The sequence below is a fragment of the Emys orbicularis genome, chromosome 10, assembly GCF_028017835.1.
Source record: "Emys orbicularis isolate rEmyOrb1 chromosome 10, rEmyOrb1.hap1, whole genome shotgun sequence".
NCBI classification, from domain to species: Eukaryota; Metazoa; Chordata; order Testudines; family Emydidae; genus Emys; species Emys orbicularis.
In genome coordinates, this window is record NC_088692.1 from 57,292,353 (window position 1) to 57,312,608 (window position 20,256).

At 38.0% G+C, this 20,256-nt stretch overlaps 1 protein-coding gene across 1 annotated transcript in view; it reads left to right on the plus strand.

The window, feature by feature from the left end:
* VPS13C (vacuolar protein sorting 13 homolog C) overlaps positions 1 to 10,021 on the plus strand; it is a 191,515-nt gene extending 181,494 nt beyond the window's left edge. Inside the window, exons 82-85 of the mRNA XM_065412581.1 lie at positions 4,060 to 4,151; positions 5,778 to 5,898; positions 7,149 to 7,238; positions 9,920 to 10,021. Coding sequence (XP_065268653.1) covers positions 4,060 to 4,151; positions 5,778 to 5,898; positions 7,149 to 7,238; positions 9,920 to 10,021 — 405 coding nt within the window. The remainder of the gene's footprint in view (positions 1 to 4,059; positions 4,152 to 5,777; positions 5,899 to 7,148; positions 7,239 to 9,919) is intronic.
* The last annotated feature ends 10,235 nt before the right edge of the window (positions 10,022 to 20,256 follow it).

Consider the following 20,256-nt stretch of genomic DNA (forward strand, 5'->3'; position numbering starts at 1 on the left):
AGAACAAGATGCCAGGTAGAGCTGGTCAATTGTTTATTACTGCAGTTATCTTAAGAGTTAACTGGGTATTTCAGTATGGCAGGCTGAAGTCAAGGATTATGCGATTATCACTGGGGACAGAGACGTTCCAAAGTTTCATGTAGACACACTTAACCTACTTTGTAATTTAAAAGCTAAACTTGGACCTATTCAGTCTTGTATTGTAAGAGAGTTGAAAATGACTGTCCATAAATGGTTATTGAAAGAGCAGTAAATTGGACATGGAGGTAAGGTATCCAAGACCTCCCCTCTGTCCCTCTCCCCCAAAAAGATGTTCCCCTAGAAAAGTGTAGGTAGGAGCTCTTGAGAATGAAATGCTGCATTCTCAGACTTTCCAGCTACATTTGTTGGTTTGTTTATTGATTTATTAATAGCAAAATTGTGATCAAAATTGTTAAAAGAAACCGGAAATGGCATTGACTTGAATTTATAGATGGTGGTTTTATTTTGAAATATACTTGTCATCTCTGTATCTTTAACTGGCTTTAATTTTTCTAAAGACAGCTAAGCTAGTAAAATAGCAGCAAGATAACCAGCTAGCCTACTGCACATAAAAGTGTAAGTTGACGTTTTTATTTAAGGCTGAGCCCTTTTCAGCATTTTAAGCTTGTTTAAGAAGGAAATTGAAGAGGATTCTCATGTCTCAGACTGAAATTCCCAAAGATGTTTGAGTTTCTTCAAAAGGGACTTTAATTGTTCAGCCAAAGAAGAAAAAAATAAGATAATCTTTTATGGCCAAGTGTAGGAGCAGGTTTCCATTTCCAGTTTGAGATGTGCTGACTTTCACAATCAGCCGTTGAATATGCACACCTAACTTTAGGATTTGGAATGAAGCTGGCAAAATGTTTTTTTGCTCCATTTATTTGAAGTAGTAAAACAATCATGCTTCAGATGTATAGGAAGTCCGTTACATAGGTTGAAGGTTATATATTTTAGAATTCATACATTGCCTTCATTCTCCAACTTGGAGGGATGTGAAGAATTTTCCTGGATCAACAGTTGAATGTGAAGCTCCTGCTTTCTCATTTCTTTGGCATTGCATATTTTAGAATATCAGGAGTCTGGTTTGAAAGTGTGTCATAACATGAACTACAATAGATTAGAAACTTGTTTGTAATGATTTGTGGTGACTGAAAGAAATGGATATTGGATTTTAAAAGATTTATTGGAGTGTCTTGTTATTGAAACCCACTCCAAAGGTGCACAGAGTCCATATAACTTTAAACACTGAAATTTTGATCTATCTTAACTGAGTTGAAAGATTATGTATATTGCAATGTATAATATGTTTTAAGTTGCTTGGAAAGATTTTTTAAATATGTGAAAATGAAGTGCAAACCTAAATAAGTGTTGAAACCTGTTTTAATGGACTTGGTATTGATGTGAACCATGATCACTCTGAGACCTTTCCATGTATTTTACTTGAGCTAAACAGCAATTGTAGCCTACACAGTAGAATATAGAAAGAAAGAAGCAAAGTTAAGCTTAACTTTTATTGTTCTTGATAAATATACATTAATATAGTGAGTATTTGTTTAAGAAGTATACAGAATTGAAAATTTAGCTTTAAAAGGGGGATTACTAAAGAAAAATGGATCCAAATTCTTTCACCCTTTCTTCCATTGAATGTCATTCAGGTTCATGAATAGCCTACTGACTTAAGTGGGACAACTGACAAAATATGCTACTACTCAGCATGAGTAAGGGTATTGGAACTTGACCCAAAGAAAATTAAGTAACATTGGTAGCAATGAGGAGCTAAAAGGATTCATGTTAATCAGTTATATAATTAAGTAAGGTTTGGATTATCTTGATAGCAGAAGGATAGGCACTAGCTGTATTTTTATCCAAGGCAAAGCCATTTTGCATCCCTCTAAGCAAAGGATGCATGGTTTTCATTACTCCTTTCATTACCCCACATAGTTGCATCAGTTTCACACATGATGACAGTGCATGCTGCATTCTAACAGGCAGTGTAGGGAGTTGGGTTAATTTAGAAAAAAACTGGCATGCACTGATTTGCTTTATCTTGCTCATTTTATTAATTAAAAATATTATTTCTTAGAAGTGTTATATGTATTCTACAAAGATTTCAGACAGTAATGTAAAATTTCTTCAATTCTAGATGGCTAAATACAGATGCATAATTATAGTAATGTTTAACAGTGCCTTGACAATATTGAGCTGAAATCTTATTAAACATTTATTCAAAAATATATTTCAAATACTCTTGTGTATTGAAATCTCTTGTGCTTAGCAATAAAGTGTGAAGTTGGTTTTGTGAACTTGGAAAGTAGGGATGTTGTTTTTGTTACAGTTGCTATTGCCAAAACTTAATCCAAACCCATCCAAGTATGATAAATCATATAAATCATAAAATAAATGATGCAGGATTCATGCCTCATGGTGTACTACATTTGTAACGGATATGGTCTAAATTTGAATATTAGTGACAGAATCTCCCAAACGCTACACATTTTAAGTGTACATGAGCATAAAGCAGTCTACAGCCCACATCCTAGGCAGCCATATTAACATTCCTTTTTAACCCTAGCAAATCACCTCCCCTGCCCTTAATAAGCTGCCTTACAGTTGAGCAACCTTATGTGTGTATTTCCCCACAACATACAGACTGTAAACAAGAAACAAGTTAATTCAAGGCAAGGACTTGGATTTTAAATCATTGTTTACCACATAAGACGAGAAGCAAGTTCTCTAATGTGTGTAAGTTTGTCTGCATATGATTGTGGAGTTAAAATTGTGTGATCAATATGATTTCATTTTTTGTTTGTTTTTACCTCCATAACTTACTGTCATTTGGTCAGTTTGCTCTCTCCAGAGCCCACAGATGTGTTGTCATATCCTCATCAGTCTCATATCCTCAGTATTATCATTATCATAGCTTCTGTGTGTGTAAATGCGTGGAGGAGCTTGCTTGTATTTTGGTGTTTGTGAAACGTCAGTACCTGGCATTTTTCTGTGATTTATCACGAAAGATAAAGGTTGGATATTAGTGACTGAATCTCTCAAATGCTACATATTTGAAGTGTACCTTAATACAAACCAGTCTACAGACAGCCCCCAGACAGTATTTACATTCTTGAATTGTCATGTTTCAGTTAAACAGCAGATAAAACGTTGCTAATTCTAAGAACTTGGTTTAACAGAATTAAGTCCATAAAAACTTGCTGGAAATGAAAACAATTTTTTTAACTTTACTCTTACTTGAAGACTCAGCTCCCTCTTACTAATATATCAGAAACATACCTGAGATGTTGGATTTAATATGCATTTTCCTTAAGCTTCTTTTTCAGCCTATATGTTCCATAAATACTTGTATCTAACATTTCACTTGCTAACATTTTGTAATAAAAGGCCTGATCCTGAGAGGTGCTGAGTAGATTCAATCTGATAGTTTCTTGTGCAGGACACCTCTCTCTGGATCATGATCTGAGTTGTATGTTTAAAACTAGGCATATTCTTTAAACAACATATCACAGGATTCTCACTCTTGTGTTCAAGGATCCAATGTGAGGCTTGGCAGAAGGAGAGAGCTCCTAGACCGCCAATGGCAGAAAAAGAATGACAGTTGAAAAAATTAGTAGGAATATTCCACCTGTTTGAGTGATTGAGGACTTGAACAGATATCAAAAATGACTTAACTTTGGGTGTGAGACTCCCATGAAATAACTTCAAAGAACTAAAATGACTAGATAAATTTTTGACCTGGAAATAATAAATCCAATATAAATTGAGTATTTAAAATATGTTCCTAGAAATGTAGGCCTGTAAGGGACCTCAAGAAGTCAAGTTAACTACCTTTATAGTTGGAAAGATTTTCCTAATATCTAACCTAAATCTCCCTTGCTGTAGATTAAGCTCATTATGTCTCATCCTATCTTAAGTGCTCATGAAGAACAATTGATCAAGTCCTCTTTATAACAGACTGTTAACAGGTCCCCTCTCAGTCTTCTTTTCTTAAAACTAAACTCAGTTTAAATCTTCGTTTTCCTTTTTCAGAACTCTCATATCAGAAAGCTGGAAGGAGAAAGTTATCGATACCACTGTGTGCTTCCAGGAGGCAAGAAGACAAACCTTGTTGTTACCAATAGGTATTACTATCAGCATAGCCTAATGTCTGTTCAAAAGCTGCTTTTTAGAAGCGTTCCATATTTTCAGGGCTTTGTCTCTTTCTTAGTGTGATAAATAAAAATCAATTATTCTTTGGCCTGTAGAAGTTATGTTAAACTTCTGTGAACTTTCCTGTCTTCTATTTCCCGATATTTTAAACTTCCTTTATTTTGGTCCTATAAAAATTTTAAAATGGAACCAAATCTCTTCATATTAATGTACCTGCTTGGAAATACATCTTAATCAATGTCATTGTGGTTTGTGGCATTTTTCATGCAACTGTACTTGACTAGGAGGCATACAATGCATGCAAATGAACATCCACAAAGAGCAGTTAATCTCTTTCATGTATTAGATGAATGGACTCCAGCACCCTGGGTTTGGTTTCCCAAATGATTGTTTTGCCCCTGAGTAATAAGTCTTTTATTCAAATAGGTAGACTAGGTTATACTGAAACTAAAATTCCTAAATTGTTGTAACAATCAAACTCTAATTGTTTGAGAAATGGATTTCAACCTTGTTTCTTACATTACATTACTCACTCGCTGTATACATCTACTTTATCCCACGTGCTCCAACAACCGTGCCAACGTTAATGTGCCAGTTGAGGCACCTGTGACTTTTTTGTACAAACAGGAGAAGAAACATAGCAATCGCTACTTAAGAACAATGAGAACATCACTTAGTAGGTCACTGCCTAACGGTCTTAGACACAAACAGTTGAGGAATTTAATTGTTTTTAGAAGTGCTTAAACAGAAGCAAAGAGCACATGAAATGTGGTCTTACCCACCTGAGAAACAGAATGAGTTTCTGATCTTACTGATCACATGGGGTAGGTTCACCCAATACAAAACCCACATGAAAATGCCTCTTAGTTAACTTTGACAACCCATCCACCTTGAAATTCACAATGCAATAGAAAAAGCCTGTTGAAATTACTATTGAAGTCCTGATAGTAGTAACAAGTTAAGGCTTGTCTTCACTGCAGCGTGAGCTCGCCATATAACTGGAATGTAGGTCCTAAGCTGACTCCTGTCCCCACACACAAATTTTGTAGCTAGAGTTAAATGTTTGAACTCAATTTAACTTAACTTAGAGTTAAGTTTAAACTCAAGCTAGCTCGCCTGTTGGGGATATGGGTTGAAGTTTGAGTGCTCCTGACACTCCAGCTGCTAATGCAGCAGGGATGCAGCTACAGCTTGAGTTAGCACAACTCATCAAATAGCTCTATGTAGCTCAAGTGTGTTTTTCACTGTGTGCTTGCTCTTGAGTGGAGCAACTTGAGCTAGCTGTTGCAATGAAGATAAGCCCTGAATTTTCAACCCTGATGAAAAGGTGGTTTTAGTTGCTGTTTGGTTTTTTTCTGTTTATGCAGATTGGTCTAAAACATAAGCTATTTTTGAGTACTCCTGATACGTAAATTGTCAAGATAGTCCCAGCACCAAACCCACAGCCCTCAAGTAACATACCCACCCCTTGGCTCTGGAGCGATCACTGGTCTGTCATAAATATAAGGACAAGTCAAGATTAACCTTGTTTTCTTCTGATAAAGTCATGGCTCTAGGAGGAGGTTAAATATTTCACAATGCTTTTGTCTTTTGGATAGGAGGCTGATGTGTGTAAAAGACGTGGAGATCCTAGGCCATGTAACAGACTGGGATTATTTATTTGAAGATTTTACACATCCTCCTTCTGTCGAAACAAATGTACTAAAAATCACTGTGAAGGTAAAAAAAATATTTATGCCTTTGGAGTGCAGATCTACTTTGAAAAGTGACTTGGATTTAAAAAGTATCAAAATGGCATTTTGCAGTTCTGTGTGTCAGCGATTACAGCGAGAGTGGTGTTTCCCTAACACCCTGAAAGTCAAATTGAGTCTCTTCCCCCTCTCCCCCCACCTTACATCTTCCATTAATAAAGGTTTTGCAGGCAAAATTATGCCCTCGACTAACATTTGCAACCCTATGATGTATACATAGACTTTCTGTGAAACCTCTCCAGCTTCACTGCCTTTAACAGACATGCACAGTTGTAACTGACTGAAACTTTTTAATAATCTTATAATGTCAGGTACAGAAAAAGTATATTTTAATAAGGCTCAAACCCGTATTTTTATAACCTAAGTCCAAAAGCTTAACTTTTTGCTGCTATGGTATACTGAAAATTTTGATTTAAAATTTTTTACACGTAGCAGAGTCTCTGCTGCTTTCAGCATTTGGTCTTAAGACCTATATTGATATATCAATTTCTAATGAAGATTATGCATCCAATTCCTTGGAAAATTCAAGAATTTAGTGGAAAGTTAGGAATCCTAGATTAGAAGAAGCGACCTTATCAGGCTGTTTATATTACCAGGTGTACTTGTATTGTTACTGTATGTCAGCCAATTTCAGAATCTTTGCATTTCCAGGGTTCTAGCTAAATCAAAAACTACTATAATTCAGCCAGTGCATGCTGCATGTGTAATGTTGATGAAATTTTTTGTGCCTCGTTATACTCTTTAAAATACCCTAATTATATAAAAAGCGTGATTGTCAAGAACTTGGATTGTAACATCATTCTACTTGAATTGTATCCTTACATAACTTGACACTTTGTTGTCATTTCTGAGCGGAGCTAATTTTACTGTGTCGTCCTATATCCACAGATTTTGCCTGCAATTTAAGGAAATGGACTAGTATTTTTAATTTTTCACCGATGATGAGTTAGCTAGCAGTCTTGTTGCATGATACTTATCCATAGAAATTCACTTTTTAAAATTTATTTTTTCAGATATGTAAACATCTGTCTCTAAACATAACTACTTTGATAATAAATTAGGATGATTGTGGTGTGAAATCATTTATTTATAATATGGTCTGGATCTGTACAGAAAGAAAAGCAGATATAACTTAAAAGTTGACATGTAAGCAACCCTATATTGGGTTGTGAATTTTTTCCCCAAGGCTTTTAAATTTATTTTTTTCTCTTTTTTCAGGATCAGCGGCTGTTAATGTTCCAAAAAAAGGACCATGCAGCTCATGAATGTCTGAAGAAAATTCAATTGAAGGATGAAACTAGTGCAAGGGTAACTACTTCTTCATTTTTTATTTATTTATTTATTTATTTATTTTTACATCTCATGCCATTCTAGCAAAATCAAAAACTATTGTCATTCAGCCAAAGGGGAGGGCCTGCTTGAAAGGATTAAAGCAGGCCTGCCCTGACTACTGGTTATTTGATACAGAGGTCATTTAACACTGCACTGGACCCAGATACATGTACCTTTTTAAGATGTATACCTTTGTGTACAATATCAATCCTAAAAGAGACAGACAGTCTTTGTAAATTTCCCCTAACGTGAAATGCTTCTGAACGCTGGGAATCTTGTGAAAGGCAAGACAGTGCCTGGGGAGGCCTCAAAAGTGCCTTCTGTAAGTGCTAAAAGGTAGCAGGTATGGTTCAGAGAAGACTGTGGCCCCAACTATGTCAGTTTCCTCCTTTCTCAAAGCAAGTGTGCATGTAAGGACCCTCTCTCTATGCCCAGAGCTACTTCTCAGATTTTGAGCAAAATTTCACTTAATTTCTTGTGTTTTGTTGTATTATCACAGCTAGGTAGAAGTATTAGGTAACTTACCTTGACTTTTTGTTTTGGACACTTCAGGAATTCAGATAACAATGGCAGATCTAAGCACTCGCTCGTTCTCCATATTGCAAGAGGTCAATGCACGTACCTATTGACTCTTCTGCCTAAGGTTGTTGCCTCTTCAATTAATTGGCTATATTGATTATTTGAAAATCCCCAATTAATAAACTAAACTTCTGAGGTTTGATAGATTCTAGTCCCAGAATCAGGTACAGTAGTATTAAAATTACTGTTTGGTTGGGAACCCTGCTATGCACAGCTGCAACACTTGCACTTAGAAAAGCTTTTGAAATTTTCAGTAATTTTATTAACACTAGTAAAAACACAAATGTTCCTATGCAAACAAGAAAGTAACAGTAGTGCAATATTAATTTGACTTCCAGCATCATATTATATTATATAATATTCAGCATCATATATATAATATGCATACTCACACAGTTCTGGAAGTGGGAAGACAGGTGATGGTCCACGAGGGTCCTATCCTGTCCCTAGCATGTCAAGCAAGTCCAATGGTTGAGATCTCTTTGGCTTAGATGGTGGTTGGGCCTATTATAAGGTCTGATGACTGTCCTGAATATTCATAAGGCATTTCTGCCTCCTTTGCCCATAACTAACTTCCTCACCTTAATAATGTTGGGGGTATCCTTATCCTATAGCTTAGTAATTAATTATGTCAAACTTATTAGCATATACATCAATTGGTTACTGTGGCAATCTTGTGCTTATACATCTGCTGATATTCCTAACCTAAAATACCCCAAAGTGGTATGAACAGATTTGTTGTGTTTACATGTCAGCATTTTATGCAAGATCTCAGCAGAACTATATACTGTAAAACAAGCAAAATAATATATCTTATGACTCAGTGTAACTGCTGGTCAACTTAATTTTGATAAGGATTATAGGCCTGACTTCCTTATGCTAACTCTGTAAGCTAATACCTTACAGGCTTGGGCCTGCAGGTTCCTTGCATTACTGCTGGATACTATACCTTATTTTTGTATTCAAGCTGACTTAAAATCTATAGGGTATTCCCTAGACTGGTCCATAGGGCCTTCGCCTCCATCCCACACTGATAAACAATGGCGGCTTTTTGCTATCCTCTCCAACCCGTTTTACAGGCTGAAAAAAATTGTCTTGCCTAATTACAAGTTTTAGGTTGTCTTCAAATTTTGGGGAAACTAAATCTTTCTGGTTGGTCTTAGTTCACATTCAAAGTTTGCATTGAGATATTGAGAGGTATAGAAAGGGAGATAACATACACACAAGCCAGTTTCACTCTATCGTATTACATACACTAAATGAGTACACTGTTTCTAAAAAGAAAGAGATGTCAGTTTGAATCCGGGATAATGGAAATTAATGCATCCTCTTAGCTTAAAAGCTCCTTGTTCTATTTTTTTCATTAAATATGATACTCTCCTTTGGTATCCTTGTTTTGTTGTATTGTTTTGAGAAAATCACCTGTATTACTATTTTTGTGAATACCATTTGATACTTAGAGTAGTAATTAAAATGTTAACCTTACTGAGGTGTTGGCTATACATCCAATGTATAGGTGGCCAAAGCTTTCCAACTTGGGTGAATACATTTTAGACAGGCGTCTAAGTGGCCTGACTTTCAAAGCTACAGAGCACTGACTTAAATGGAAATTTTACATGCTCAGCACATGTGAAAATGAAGTTACTTAAGGAACCTTGTTGTATCAGTGCCCTAAGTGTGTGCCTAACTATTTAAGCATGTGAGGAGTCTCATTAAAGGGTTATGTATGTATTTTTAGAATGTGAATATTCCCAGTGACCTCAGTTGGGACTATTCACTTGCTGAAGATTAGGCCCATGCTTAAGCGTTTTGCTGAATAGGGCCTAGGTTCCTAATTTTAGGAACACAAGTTGACAGTTTTGGCCAGTGTTCACACCTTTATACTAGTGCTGATTGCTTTCAGACAGTGAGTGCCTGCATTTTAATCAGTCACCGTGTTTTGTTGTTTACAGAACTAAAATACATTTTAGAAAATACACCTGTTTCAAAATTGCCATAATTCAGTAAGTTGCGACTGTTTTTTTGGTGGGGATAGCTAGCTAAACATGGCCTTTATTAATTTTATTATTGCTTTACAGAGAATTTGTCATGCTGTTAATGAAGCCCAAGCATCAAGACAGCAGCAAAAATTGGTGAAGAAAGCTTCACTGAAATTAATCAAACCACAGTCACCACCTTAATGATAACAGGGTTTGCATTGGTTTAATTAGTGGTATGTGATCTTATTCCTGAAGATTTACCAGAAGCAATTTGTATACAATGTACAGAAAAAAATGAAATGCGCTGATGGTCTTCCTGCAGGGTGTAGCTCCTATATTATCTAGACCACCTTTCATTTTTAAAAGTGAAGTTTCTTGGCAATTGTTGCATAACATCATCTGATGGACTCTAACATTCCCCTTCAGCATATGTATTTTGACTATTTTGCAGGAAACAAATTCAATACGTTGAAAATTTCCTTTAGAAAAGAGAAACTTCTACTGATTTTCCTCTTACCTTTTTTCCGATTATTAAGAAAAATATCCAACAATTCTTTTTCACAGACTTGGATTGCTACTTGCATGAAACTATACCTAATTTGCACTATAATGTAATGAATTAGCAATAAATAATAATTCTAACTTTTGAAAACTAAAATCCATATATATCTAATTGAAGCTTATTAATAATATGTCCTTTATATTAGGAAATATTTCTAATGTTTAAAAATGTTCTTGTGGTGTTGGTCTTTCTATATTTGAAAGAAATACAGGGCTATTTGCACTCTGTGGTACAAGAAAATATTGCGCTTTAGAATAATGTAAAAAGAATGTGGGTATATATAAAACACATCATTACTTCTCAGTAGAGACATGCACTTTAGAAATAATAGCCAATTTGCATATTATTAGAAATAATAGCCAATTTGTGTATTATTAGAAATAAAATTGCTCTAACTCACTTTAAAAATTGACAGCTTAGGTTCTCCTAAAATGACAAGCCATTTAATATCTTAATATGTATTAATAATAGGAAGGATTTAGTAGTAGACTGCACATTAATACTGGCTGTAGTTGAAAACTTAAATAGTTAGTGGGAAGATTTCCCTGTGAAGAAAATACAACTCATTTTTATACAACAAAATATATGCAGTTGGTCAAAAACTTGAACATTGATTTGTTGTCCATATTTCAGTGTCTAATTGATATTTGCCTGAGATTTGCCATTTACTTAAGTTAAATAATCAACAGCTGACAGTAGTATTCTTACTGAGTGTACTATTGCTTGTCTTGAATACTACTTCTAGGCCCCAGTTCAACAAGATACATAAGCGTATAACTAATCTTTAAGTGTATGAATAGTCTCATTGACTTCATTGAGACAACTCACTGCTTAAAGTTAGGCACATGCTTAAGTACCTTTCTGAATCAGGCCTATATGAGCAAACTGTTTAGTTGAGTCATCGGTAAACCGAGACCTACCACTGTCAAATATTTGGCTTTCAAATGAGAGAATATGTGCCCTAAAACACCACTTGTAAATTTTTGCATTTTTTACTTCGTACCTCAACTAGAGAGAAAGACCAGTTATTGACTTGCCCTTATTTTTCTATATATATGCAAGCTTAAAGACTGCCAGTATGAACTCAGTGTTGAATAGATTCTTGCTCTGTCAATATTTGAATTTTATTTCCGCTGAAGCAATCATCAAAGATAGAGGAGGACCCAAATTTCAAATCTGTACCAGAATCTAAACTTTCCCAGATTTCAGGGGTATGGAATTCTAGTGTTCTGGCCTGGGTCCCTAGCGAATTAAGTGGTATACTTTGTCTGTCTTACCAAAGGAGAGAAATTAAAGATAATGAAAATGTGCTGCCAAATATGAAGCATCTAGGGAAAACTTGCGCCTGTGCTTCATTTACTGCTGCTATGTACATTGTAGTTTTGAACAAAGGAAGAAAAAACCTTAATTCCTTAACTGTGAGGCCTTAGACCCAGCTGTTGGCTAGAGAAGTCCTGAATGTGTAGTTTCATTCTAATGTTAAAACAGTACAGTGAATTGATAGAATGAGTTGTTTGGTATATTCTGTACATTTCAACTACTATGTTTAAAATACGGACAAAATAAAATCTTTATATGCAGTTATTTATGGTTTGAGTCTCAAAAATCATGGTATGAATCTCAAATGATGACTGAGGTTTATTTTCCAAGTGAAATTTATAAACATTCCTAAAATACTTATGGTGGGGATACAGGTGGAAAAAGAGTACTCACATACACTCAAATTGTAAACTTACATACTGCACAAGAGTTCTCACTGTTTCGTTGTTTTCTGCACTGCCTTTCCTGAGCTCAGCTTGTGGCCTCTGAGGAGCAAACTGGCAAATCCTGATAGAAATCAGAAATTTTACTACTTTTTGCAGGATTGGTCTTGGATTTTTAGAGGCTGTCATGTTGATTGAGGGGAGTAGTGGGTATTAAAACTGATCCCAAATTTCTGCTCCCAGTTTTCTGCCATCTTGACTCATGTGATTCTCTTCACAGTTGCTATTATATCTGTAATAGTAGTTTAGTCTTGTCTGCAAATGTTGTAGATAATACTTAATCATTTAAATAAACACGATGAAATAGTTTTATATACAGATTAAATACAGATGGAAAAATGAAAAAAAAGTGATTATTTTATACTAACATTTTTACAACTTGGGTCATTTAGCAAGGGCTTCGGACCTTTAGATTCACATTGCAGATCTCCACTACTTGAGCCAACACAGTAACTGGTGGTAGTGTCAGGCTGTTACCAACTATGTGGGCCAGCCACTAGAGGGGATCCTAGATGTGCTTTTTCCCAGTGGGTATCACAGCTGTTTGCTAACAGAAGAGGAACATGCTCCATGCTCTTGGTTCAATTCCAGATTATGTATGGGAATGTGGTCCACTAGGTAAACCCTTCTGCCCTGCCTGCTTTTCATCTATCTTCCCTACCCTAGCTCCTGCCTCTATTCTACATTCCTCTTACCTAATCCCTGCACCCTGGCTCCTGTCCCTCTCTTCTTCACTTGTATATGCCCCAACTCCCTCTGCTGCTGTCCACCCCCACTCTCTTCTACATTCTCCTCCCTCTGACTTCTGCAAACCCCATCTGTTCCCCTCCCTTTCTTACTCCTCTCCAAACACCATTCTATTTTGTCTTACGCAGTGCTTTTCAAACTGAAGCTATCATAGCAGGAGTATGAATGTTTTCAATGGATTCTTCAGCTAATGGCTTGTCGTATTCAAAAAACTTAAACTTATCTGAGAAAATATAATTATTGAATTAATATAACAAGATGTATATCTTCAATTGGCTGCAAAGAACTTCTCCCCCAGGACATCTCAAGTCATGAAAAAACATAAAATACGAAAGAGCACAAAAAAGTTTAATTTAAAATGTGAAAAAATTAACTTGTAAACCTTTTGGTAATAGCTGGTATAAATTTAATACAGTCTGAATCAGTTATGCCAAAAGTTTACAAATATGTATCATCATGTATCAAAGCGTGAATATGAACAATGGCTAACTCTCAAAGTGGATGCCAGTGGACTACCAACTTCAAGGGGAGTAACAGTAAGACTGTAAGAAGAAAGCACCTGATGCCATTTGGCTGATGTGCAAGTTATCTTAAAAAACAGATTAGGGTTCTGTTTTTATTATACCTTCAACTGATGACAACAGTACACTATTATATATATATATATATATATATATCACCATATGAAGGATAAAATCAAAGTTAAAGCGTTTTTGTGATGCATCTAATATAAAATAGATATTCTTAGTCAAAGTGCAGGAATTGTGTTCAGTTATGAATGCTTATGTCCTTCCAGTTGTGCAGTTCCTTTCCTTAAACTGTGGATATTTTATTTGCATAATCACTGTATTGTTATGTCTCAGTAACAATGCTGTGAATATGCAAATCTCCCAACTCCGGCTACTATAATCTCTCCGCTCTGATTTGCTCCTGCTTGTGGAGTTTTCAAGCTGTTTGTCAGCAACTAAGATGGTAGTTCCATCTATTCACTTGATCTAGCTGAAGCAGAAAAGCTGTGAAATGTATGTGAAAGGGGAAAATATACCAAAAGGAAATTGACCTGTCAAAACAAACTTCTGAAGTTAAAACTTTGGATTCATTTCCTTCCATCCTCTCCTTTCCTTCTTTCTACAGTTCAGCAGAGATTTTTATTCCAGAAAAACTATTGTCTATTTGTGCTTAAATGCCATATAGCAGGAGAGTCCAACACTCCCTTCCGAAGCCTCCAAACAATAGATGGGTTTCAATGGGGAAAAAAGGCCTTGATGTGTTCAGTGGGTTGAGGAGGAAGAGGATATGAGGAAGGGAGGAAGGAGAAGGCGGGATGATGGGCGTAGAGGAGCAAAGGACAGCTCAAAAAGGTAGAACTTTTTTATATTTAAAAAGATGGTCTAAAGTTTTGCATATGTCAATTTCTATTACATCAGCAAACTGAGAATACCTCATCCAGCTATGGAGCCTGGCTACACAACAGAAGGAGAGTAAGCTCAAGAATTGTTAACGGGGGGGGAGGGGTCGAGGGGAAGAAACATGTAAAATGTTGCCACTGTCAGAAATTTGCTCTTTTTCTTTCATTTCTGCAAAACCCCCAGGCCATATGATGAGTTTGATCTCTTAGTGTGGAGTGGGTAAGTCAGTGAAAGGAGTACAAGTCTGAGAAAGAGGGAGGGATTGGTTCGCAGCTTGGCTGCTTGAGGAAGAAAGCTATTGCGGGGTGGGGGGGAAGGTTAAGATTGCTCTCTGGGCTGATGTATGGGGTTAGGCTATATACACCGGAGTGCTTTATGTTCCCTGAATCTACAGGCTTGGAGTGATGGTGTGGGACAGGAGGTGCAGCAATCTGCACCAAGCGGGGACCAAGGAGAGGGTTTGGAAGGAGCCTACTAGTGTGTATTCATTATTCCCTTGAGAATGTTGAATTCCAATCTCGCTTCGCTGTTCAGCTGGTTCATATTTTATCAGGTCTAGGTGGTAAAGTTCTCTTGGAGAGTTGCAACTGAATCTCAAATGCACCTATGGCCACCCATTATTTCTGCCTCTGCAGTGATAAATTTCCTAAAGAGTGTTTCCATATTTTCAGTCCCATTCTCCTACACCTGAGTATGCTGGCAAGCTCAAACTTCATGATCTCCTGTAGGCGGGGAGGCATCACCTCTTTCAACTGCATCATCTGAGGAGCACAATCGGAGATCGGGGCAAACACAAAGGCGGCCATATGGGTGCCCATGTATGGACTGTTCATGGACAAGCAAGTCTGCATGGAGAGCTGCATCCTGTTGGGAGGGCTCTGGCAGAAGGATGGGCTCCAGGAGGAGCATGGAAGTGTGGAGTGACACTCTGAGGTACTTCCCTGCAATAAGGCAGATTGTTGGACATCCATCTCCATTGCTTTAAAGTTGCTCTTAGGTATTCATCATCACCTGAGACTTTCGGTTATTTTAAGGCTTTTCCTCTTACCTGCATTGTGCCCCTGTACTGGTGGCAGCTCTGTCCCCGGGTCAAAGCTCCTAGCAGCATCAGGAGTTGGATGCCATCCTGCCTTGGCATGACACTAAGCAGATGTGTGAACCTCTGTGCTGATGACAGGGTGGAAGGAGATGAGTATGTACCAGATTTGTTGCCTCTGCATCATAAGTCTGTATGAGGCCAAATAGTTTGACATTGTCAATTTTCTCTTTTTTCTTAACCAGGTGTCAAACTGCCTCTTAGTATAATCCATCAATCACTATAAGAGTATTACTCCTTCTTCTCTTATCCTAAGTAGAAATAAACCAAATTTCTTTCTGAGGAATCGTAGCTCAATCTTTGCACTCTAGGAGAATCCTGGATTGTATTATAGTGTGATTACTGTTTACTAGTCTCAGTCTCTTAGCCACGTTGTGACATCTATTATAATCTTTTTCTGATTTTGCTGTAATGTCTCTCCTACATAGTCTGTTTTTATTTATCAGACTTCTTTACTAAGTTAATTTTTGTTTGTTTGTTTTTTAATTTCAAGTTAGTTACCCAAAGAGGGCATGACAAATATGAAGTCCCTGCTCTCCACTGATTGTCAGGTTGTGGAATTTGACAATGGTAATGCCTTACCTTGGTTGGTATCAGACTCTCACTGAGGTTGAGAAGGTAGCTTTCACTTAGTTGTTTGCCTGATGTACAACATTAGGAAGGGACTGGGTACTTTGGTTACATTTTCATCTTTCATGTTTGGAGTTTGTATATCATAATGAGCAGTTTTCACTCTTGTAGTATGTGCCACTGTAAGAGTCTCCAAGGTACTGATGGACAGCAGCCTCCAATATGTAAATCACTCCCACCTATACTGTGTGTGAGTGCTATAACCAGCCACTCATGAATTACACTAGAACATGTGGTGAGAGAGATGTTAACAAGCTAAGTGAAGTCAGGTGTTAGTTTGCATTTTACCTTTTATTTCTTTGTAACCAATTCTGATTTTTATGCCTCACTACTTGTAATCACTTAAAATCTATCTTTCCATAGCTAATAAACTTGTTTTATTGTCTTATCTGAAACCAGTGTGTGCTTGGATTGAAATGTTTGGGAAACTCCTTTTGAAATAACAAGGGTTTCTATTAATGAAATGATGGACTTTATATGTGCTTGTATTGTCCAGGAGGATCCTGGGCAATATAAGACACATTTCTGGGGGAAAGTCTGGGACTAGGAGTCTTCTGGCAATATAATTCCTGAATGGCTGGCTATAGCACTCAGACAGTATAGCTGGGAGTGATCTGCATGCTGGAGGCTGTGAGAGAGCAGACCGGGAGTGGTTGCTCTCTCAGTGAAGCAGTGTAAGAGGCATCCCAGGTTGGTGAATTGAGGGAGCATAGCTGTCCATCAGTCCAGATTGTACACCAGACCAGCAGATGTCACAGCCACTTACTTGGGTCACCACTTTATTCAGATGTCCCTGGGGAGCCAAATTAGCCTAATAAATGTCAATGTCACCTTATTCAGGACAGCATTAGTAAAAATTCCACTCTTACTAGACCTCCCTCTGAACCATTGGCTGTGGATGGTTCTGTGATGCTCCAGAGCCAGTGCAAAGCAGTCAGTGTACTGGTGATTCTCACCCTTAATCTGCAATTAATTTACAAGGCTGTGTTACAGGATAGGAGAGAGACTGTGAAAGGAGGGGTAGGATAATAAGCCCACGTCTTGAGTTCCAATATGTCTATGGTTTTAAGTTTCCCCATATGTTCATATCTCAGTTCTCCTGGCTCTGCTGCCTCTGTGCCCAGTGGCGATGAGGCAGCATTGCCAGAGGGAGCCTTTCAAGCTCTGATACCCAGATCAAGTATTATCTTTAAAGAGCAATGAGTCTGGGCTAAATGTACCTATGAGAACTTTTGATATATGTGCCCACTCTGGCTTGTCCCACTCACTCATTACCAATAGAATTATTGCATGCTAATACGCTATAAAGGACAGGTGGGCAGTTATCTGTTGTCAATGACTCCACACTTAAAAGTTACCTGAGCTGTTGCAACTTTCTTATAGCTTATAATCAGATACAATGGTTAATACCTTAGTTTAATTACAATCTAATGTGAGTGTTGTGCGATTTTTGTGCGAGACCATTTTTCCGTTGTAAATTGGAATGATACATCAATATGATGATTGTTTGAGGAGTGGTTCATTATCCTTTTTTATACATAAGATTCTTCTAGAATGGGCCACAAAGTGTCTAACTTTTCCTTAATGGTAGCTTGTGCCAGTATTATGAAACCATCTTGATGTAACCCATTAAAAAGAAAGCTTAAGAAACAGGCTGCTGCTAGCAATAAATGTCAAGAGAATCAGTATCTCCTCCTCCTTTCTTGCCACTTTCCTATTTGGGGTCAGCAACTTTTAAAGCCTTCCTTTAAAACTTATGATCATATGCCAGACCGTCGGAGATTGGATCTCTCTGAGTTTCACTGATATTTGGTCCATGTACCAAGTCTTCAGTCTCCTACTTGGTCGTCTTCCATCCAAAATCATTGCAATCATCCTGCCAATGTAACTCTCCAGTCTCTGCTGCATATGCCCACATTGTAGCTTAGCTTCCCTCAACTTGTCTTCAATTGGAGCAACCAGCATTAGGCCCCTTACAATCTCATTTCATTTCCTATCATGGAGTGCCCAACCATTCGACCATCTTGAACATCTTCATTTCCATGGAGAGCATACTGATTTCTCTTTTAATGACTGGCCAGGTCTCCGGTCTGTACATTAAGATGGGTCAAAGTACATTCTGCCTTTTAACTTCAAAGAGAACTGGAGTCACTCCCACCATTTCCATCAAACAGCTTCAGTACGCTGCCAGGCATCACTCAGGAGGGCACTGTCATTGAACATTGATCCTCGGTATTGAAATTCTTTCACTCTTCTAAGCTCTCTGCACGTGGTATCCTTTACTGTGCATAAAACAGATACGTCCTTAATTTGATAGGTCTTTGCAAAAAATAGAAAATACTACATTAATTTTCTGATTTCACTGCTAGGATTTTTAAAATTCAACGCTTAACGTTAACTATAACATATGAAGTTTGCTAAATAAACCAAGATGCCTCTGTTGGTTATTGTATCAATATGTATCATTGTATTATATTATAATGTGAAATGATGCCGTAAATTGTTGTTTCAGTTGTTGCCCACAAGATGGAGGAATGACTTAACATTTATATTTTGCTGCTGCCTTTTAACATTTTTTCCACGTACCGACATTTGGTGAAAGGAATTAAAATCTTTAATGCAGGACATAAGCTGTATATCAGAGGATGTTATAAGGTTTGCCAGCTGTGGACAAAAGCCAATGATTTATGGAGGACTACTCAAAAATACAGCATAAAGGACACTCTTGCAATAATTCTTGCTGTGGCCACTGTGAAATATGAATTGCTGCCCAATTTGCAAATGCACAACATACCTGAAGGGATATTAGTTTTGAGGTTTAAGTAAAACCTTTGTGTATAATTCACTTAACATACTCATCTCTCTGCTGTATTGAAATGCAGAAGTTTGTGTATAGATCTTTGTATAAGACAGAGTATTATATCAAGTCTGTACTATTTTTTGCTTGTATAGAATAACAGGCACAGAGGGATCTGAGAATATTTGAGATCCTTCCCAGGTCCTTTTCTGTTTAGGCCTTCCCAAAACTCTTCATGGGATTATTCTTTCTGTTTCCTCACACTGTTCAGCTGAAATTATAATTTTTATTTTTTGGGAGAATAGAAGTGATGATTTTTCCGTAGGAATGGAATGGTCTAAGCATTGTGTAACACAAGGAAATGTCTGACACATGAGACCATTGGGGGAAATGCTTTAGAAAGATCCACGAGTTCAAAATTTTTGAACTGTTGCTGTTCTGGGTTGGCTCTTGTTGGACAATTTCTATATTTTATAGTTATAAAAATTAGATGAGATTTGCTGATTTAAAAAAAAACAACAAAAGCTCTAACAGGTTCAGAACATGGGTCGTGGCTGCTACTTTCTCTCTGTCAGGACACTGAGGAAAACATACTTTTTAAAAAAAGCAATCCTTCATTATGAACTCACCACCATCCTCTTCATACCGGTGAGCTTGAGGAACCTTCTAGGAAAAGGTGTTTTAACTGCACAAGCGCCCCCTCATGGCACTGAACTTTGAGTCTTGCTTATGTATAAAAACGCCAGTCACTTCAGGGGTTTTATGGTGACCTAGATGTGGGAAGTTGTGTGTGTAACTACATAGAAACAATAGGCGCACACACACATACATGCAGTTGTGTATTATGCAATAAAACACCTTAGAAGCAATGTGATTTTTTTTTTTTAAATTAATGTACTGGGTGAAGGTCTACTGCACTGCTCAGGGACACAGCACTGACATTGCAATCTGGGGTAGCATGATGTTTAATGGTGCTCAGGGCCGGCTCTAGGCACCAGCCGACCAAGCACGTGCTTGGGGCGGCACCTCAGAAGGGGCGGCCAATGTTGGGGTGGCGGAGGGGTGCTCGAGGGTTTTTCTTGTTTGTTTTGGCCAGGCAGTAAGGGGGTGTTTCGGCGGCGCAGCGCTGAGGGGGGTGGGGGCTTGGGCGGCGCTGGGGGGGGCAGCGCGGCGGAGGTTTGGCCCGCCTGGCCCGCCCCGGCGCTCCGGGGGTTTGGCCGGCCCGGCACGACGCTCGGGGGGTTGGCCGGCGAGGCACTCGGGGGGTTTAGGTGGCCCGGCATGGCACGGTGCTCTGGGGGGAGGGCAGGGATTTGGCCGGCCCGGCGAGGCACGCCGGGGGTTTGGGCGGCCCAGCGAGGCGCTCGGGGCGGGGGTTTGAGCAGCCCGGTGGTCCGGGGATTTGGGCGGCCCGGCTCGACCCGGCCCAGCG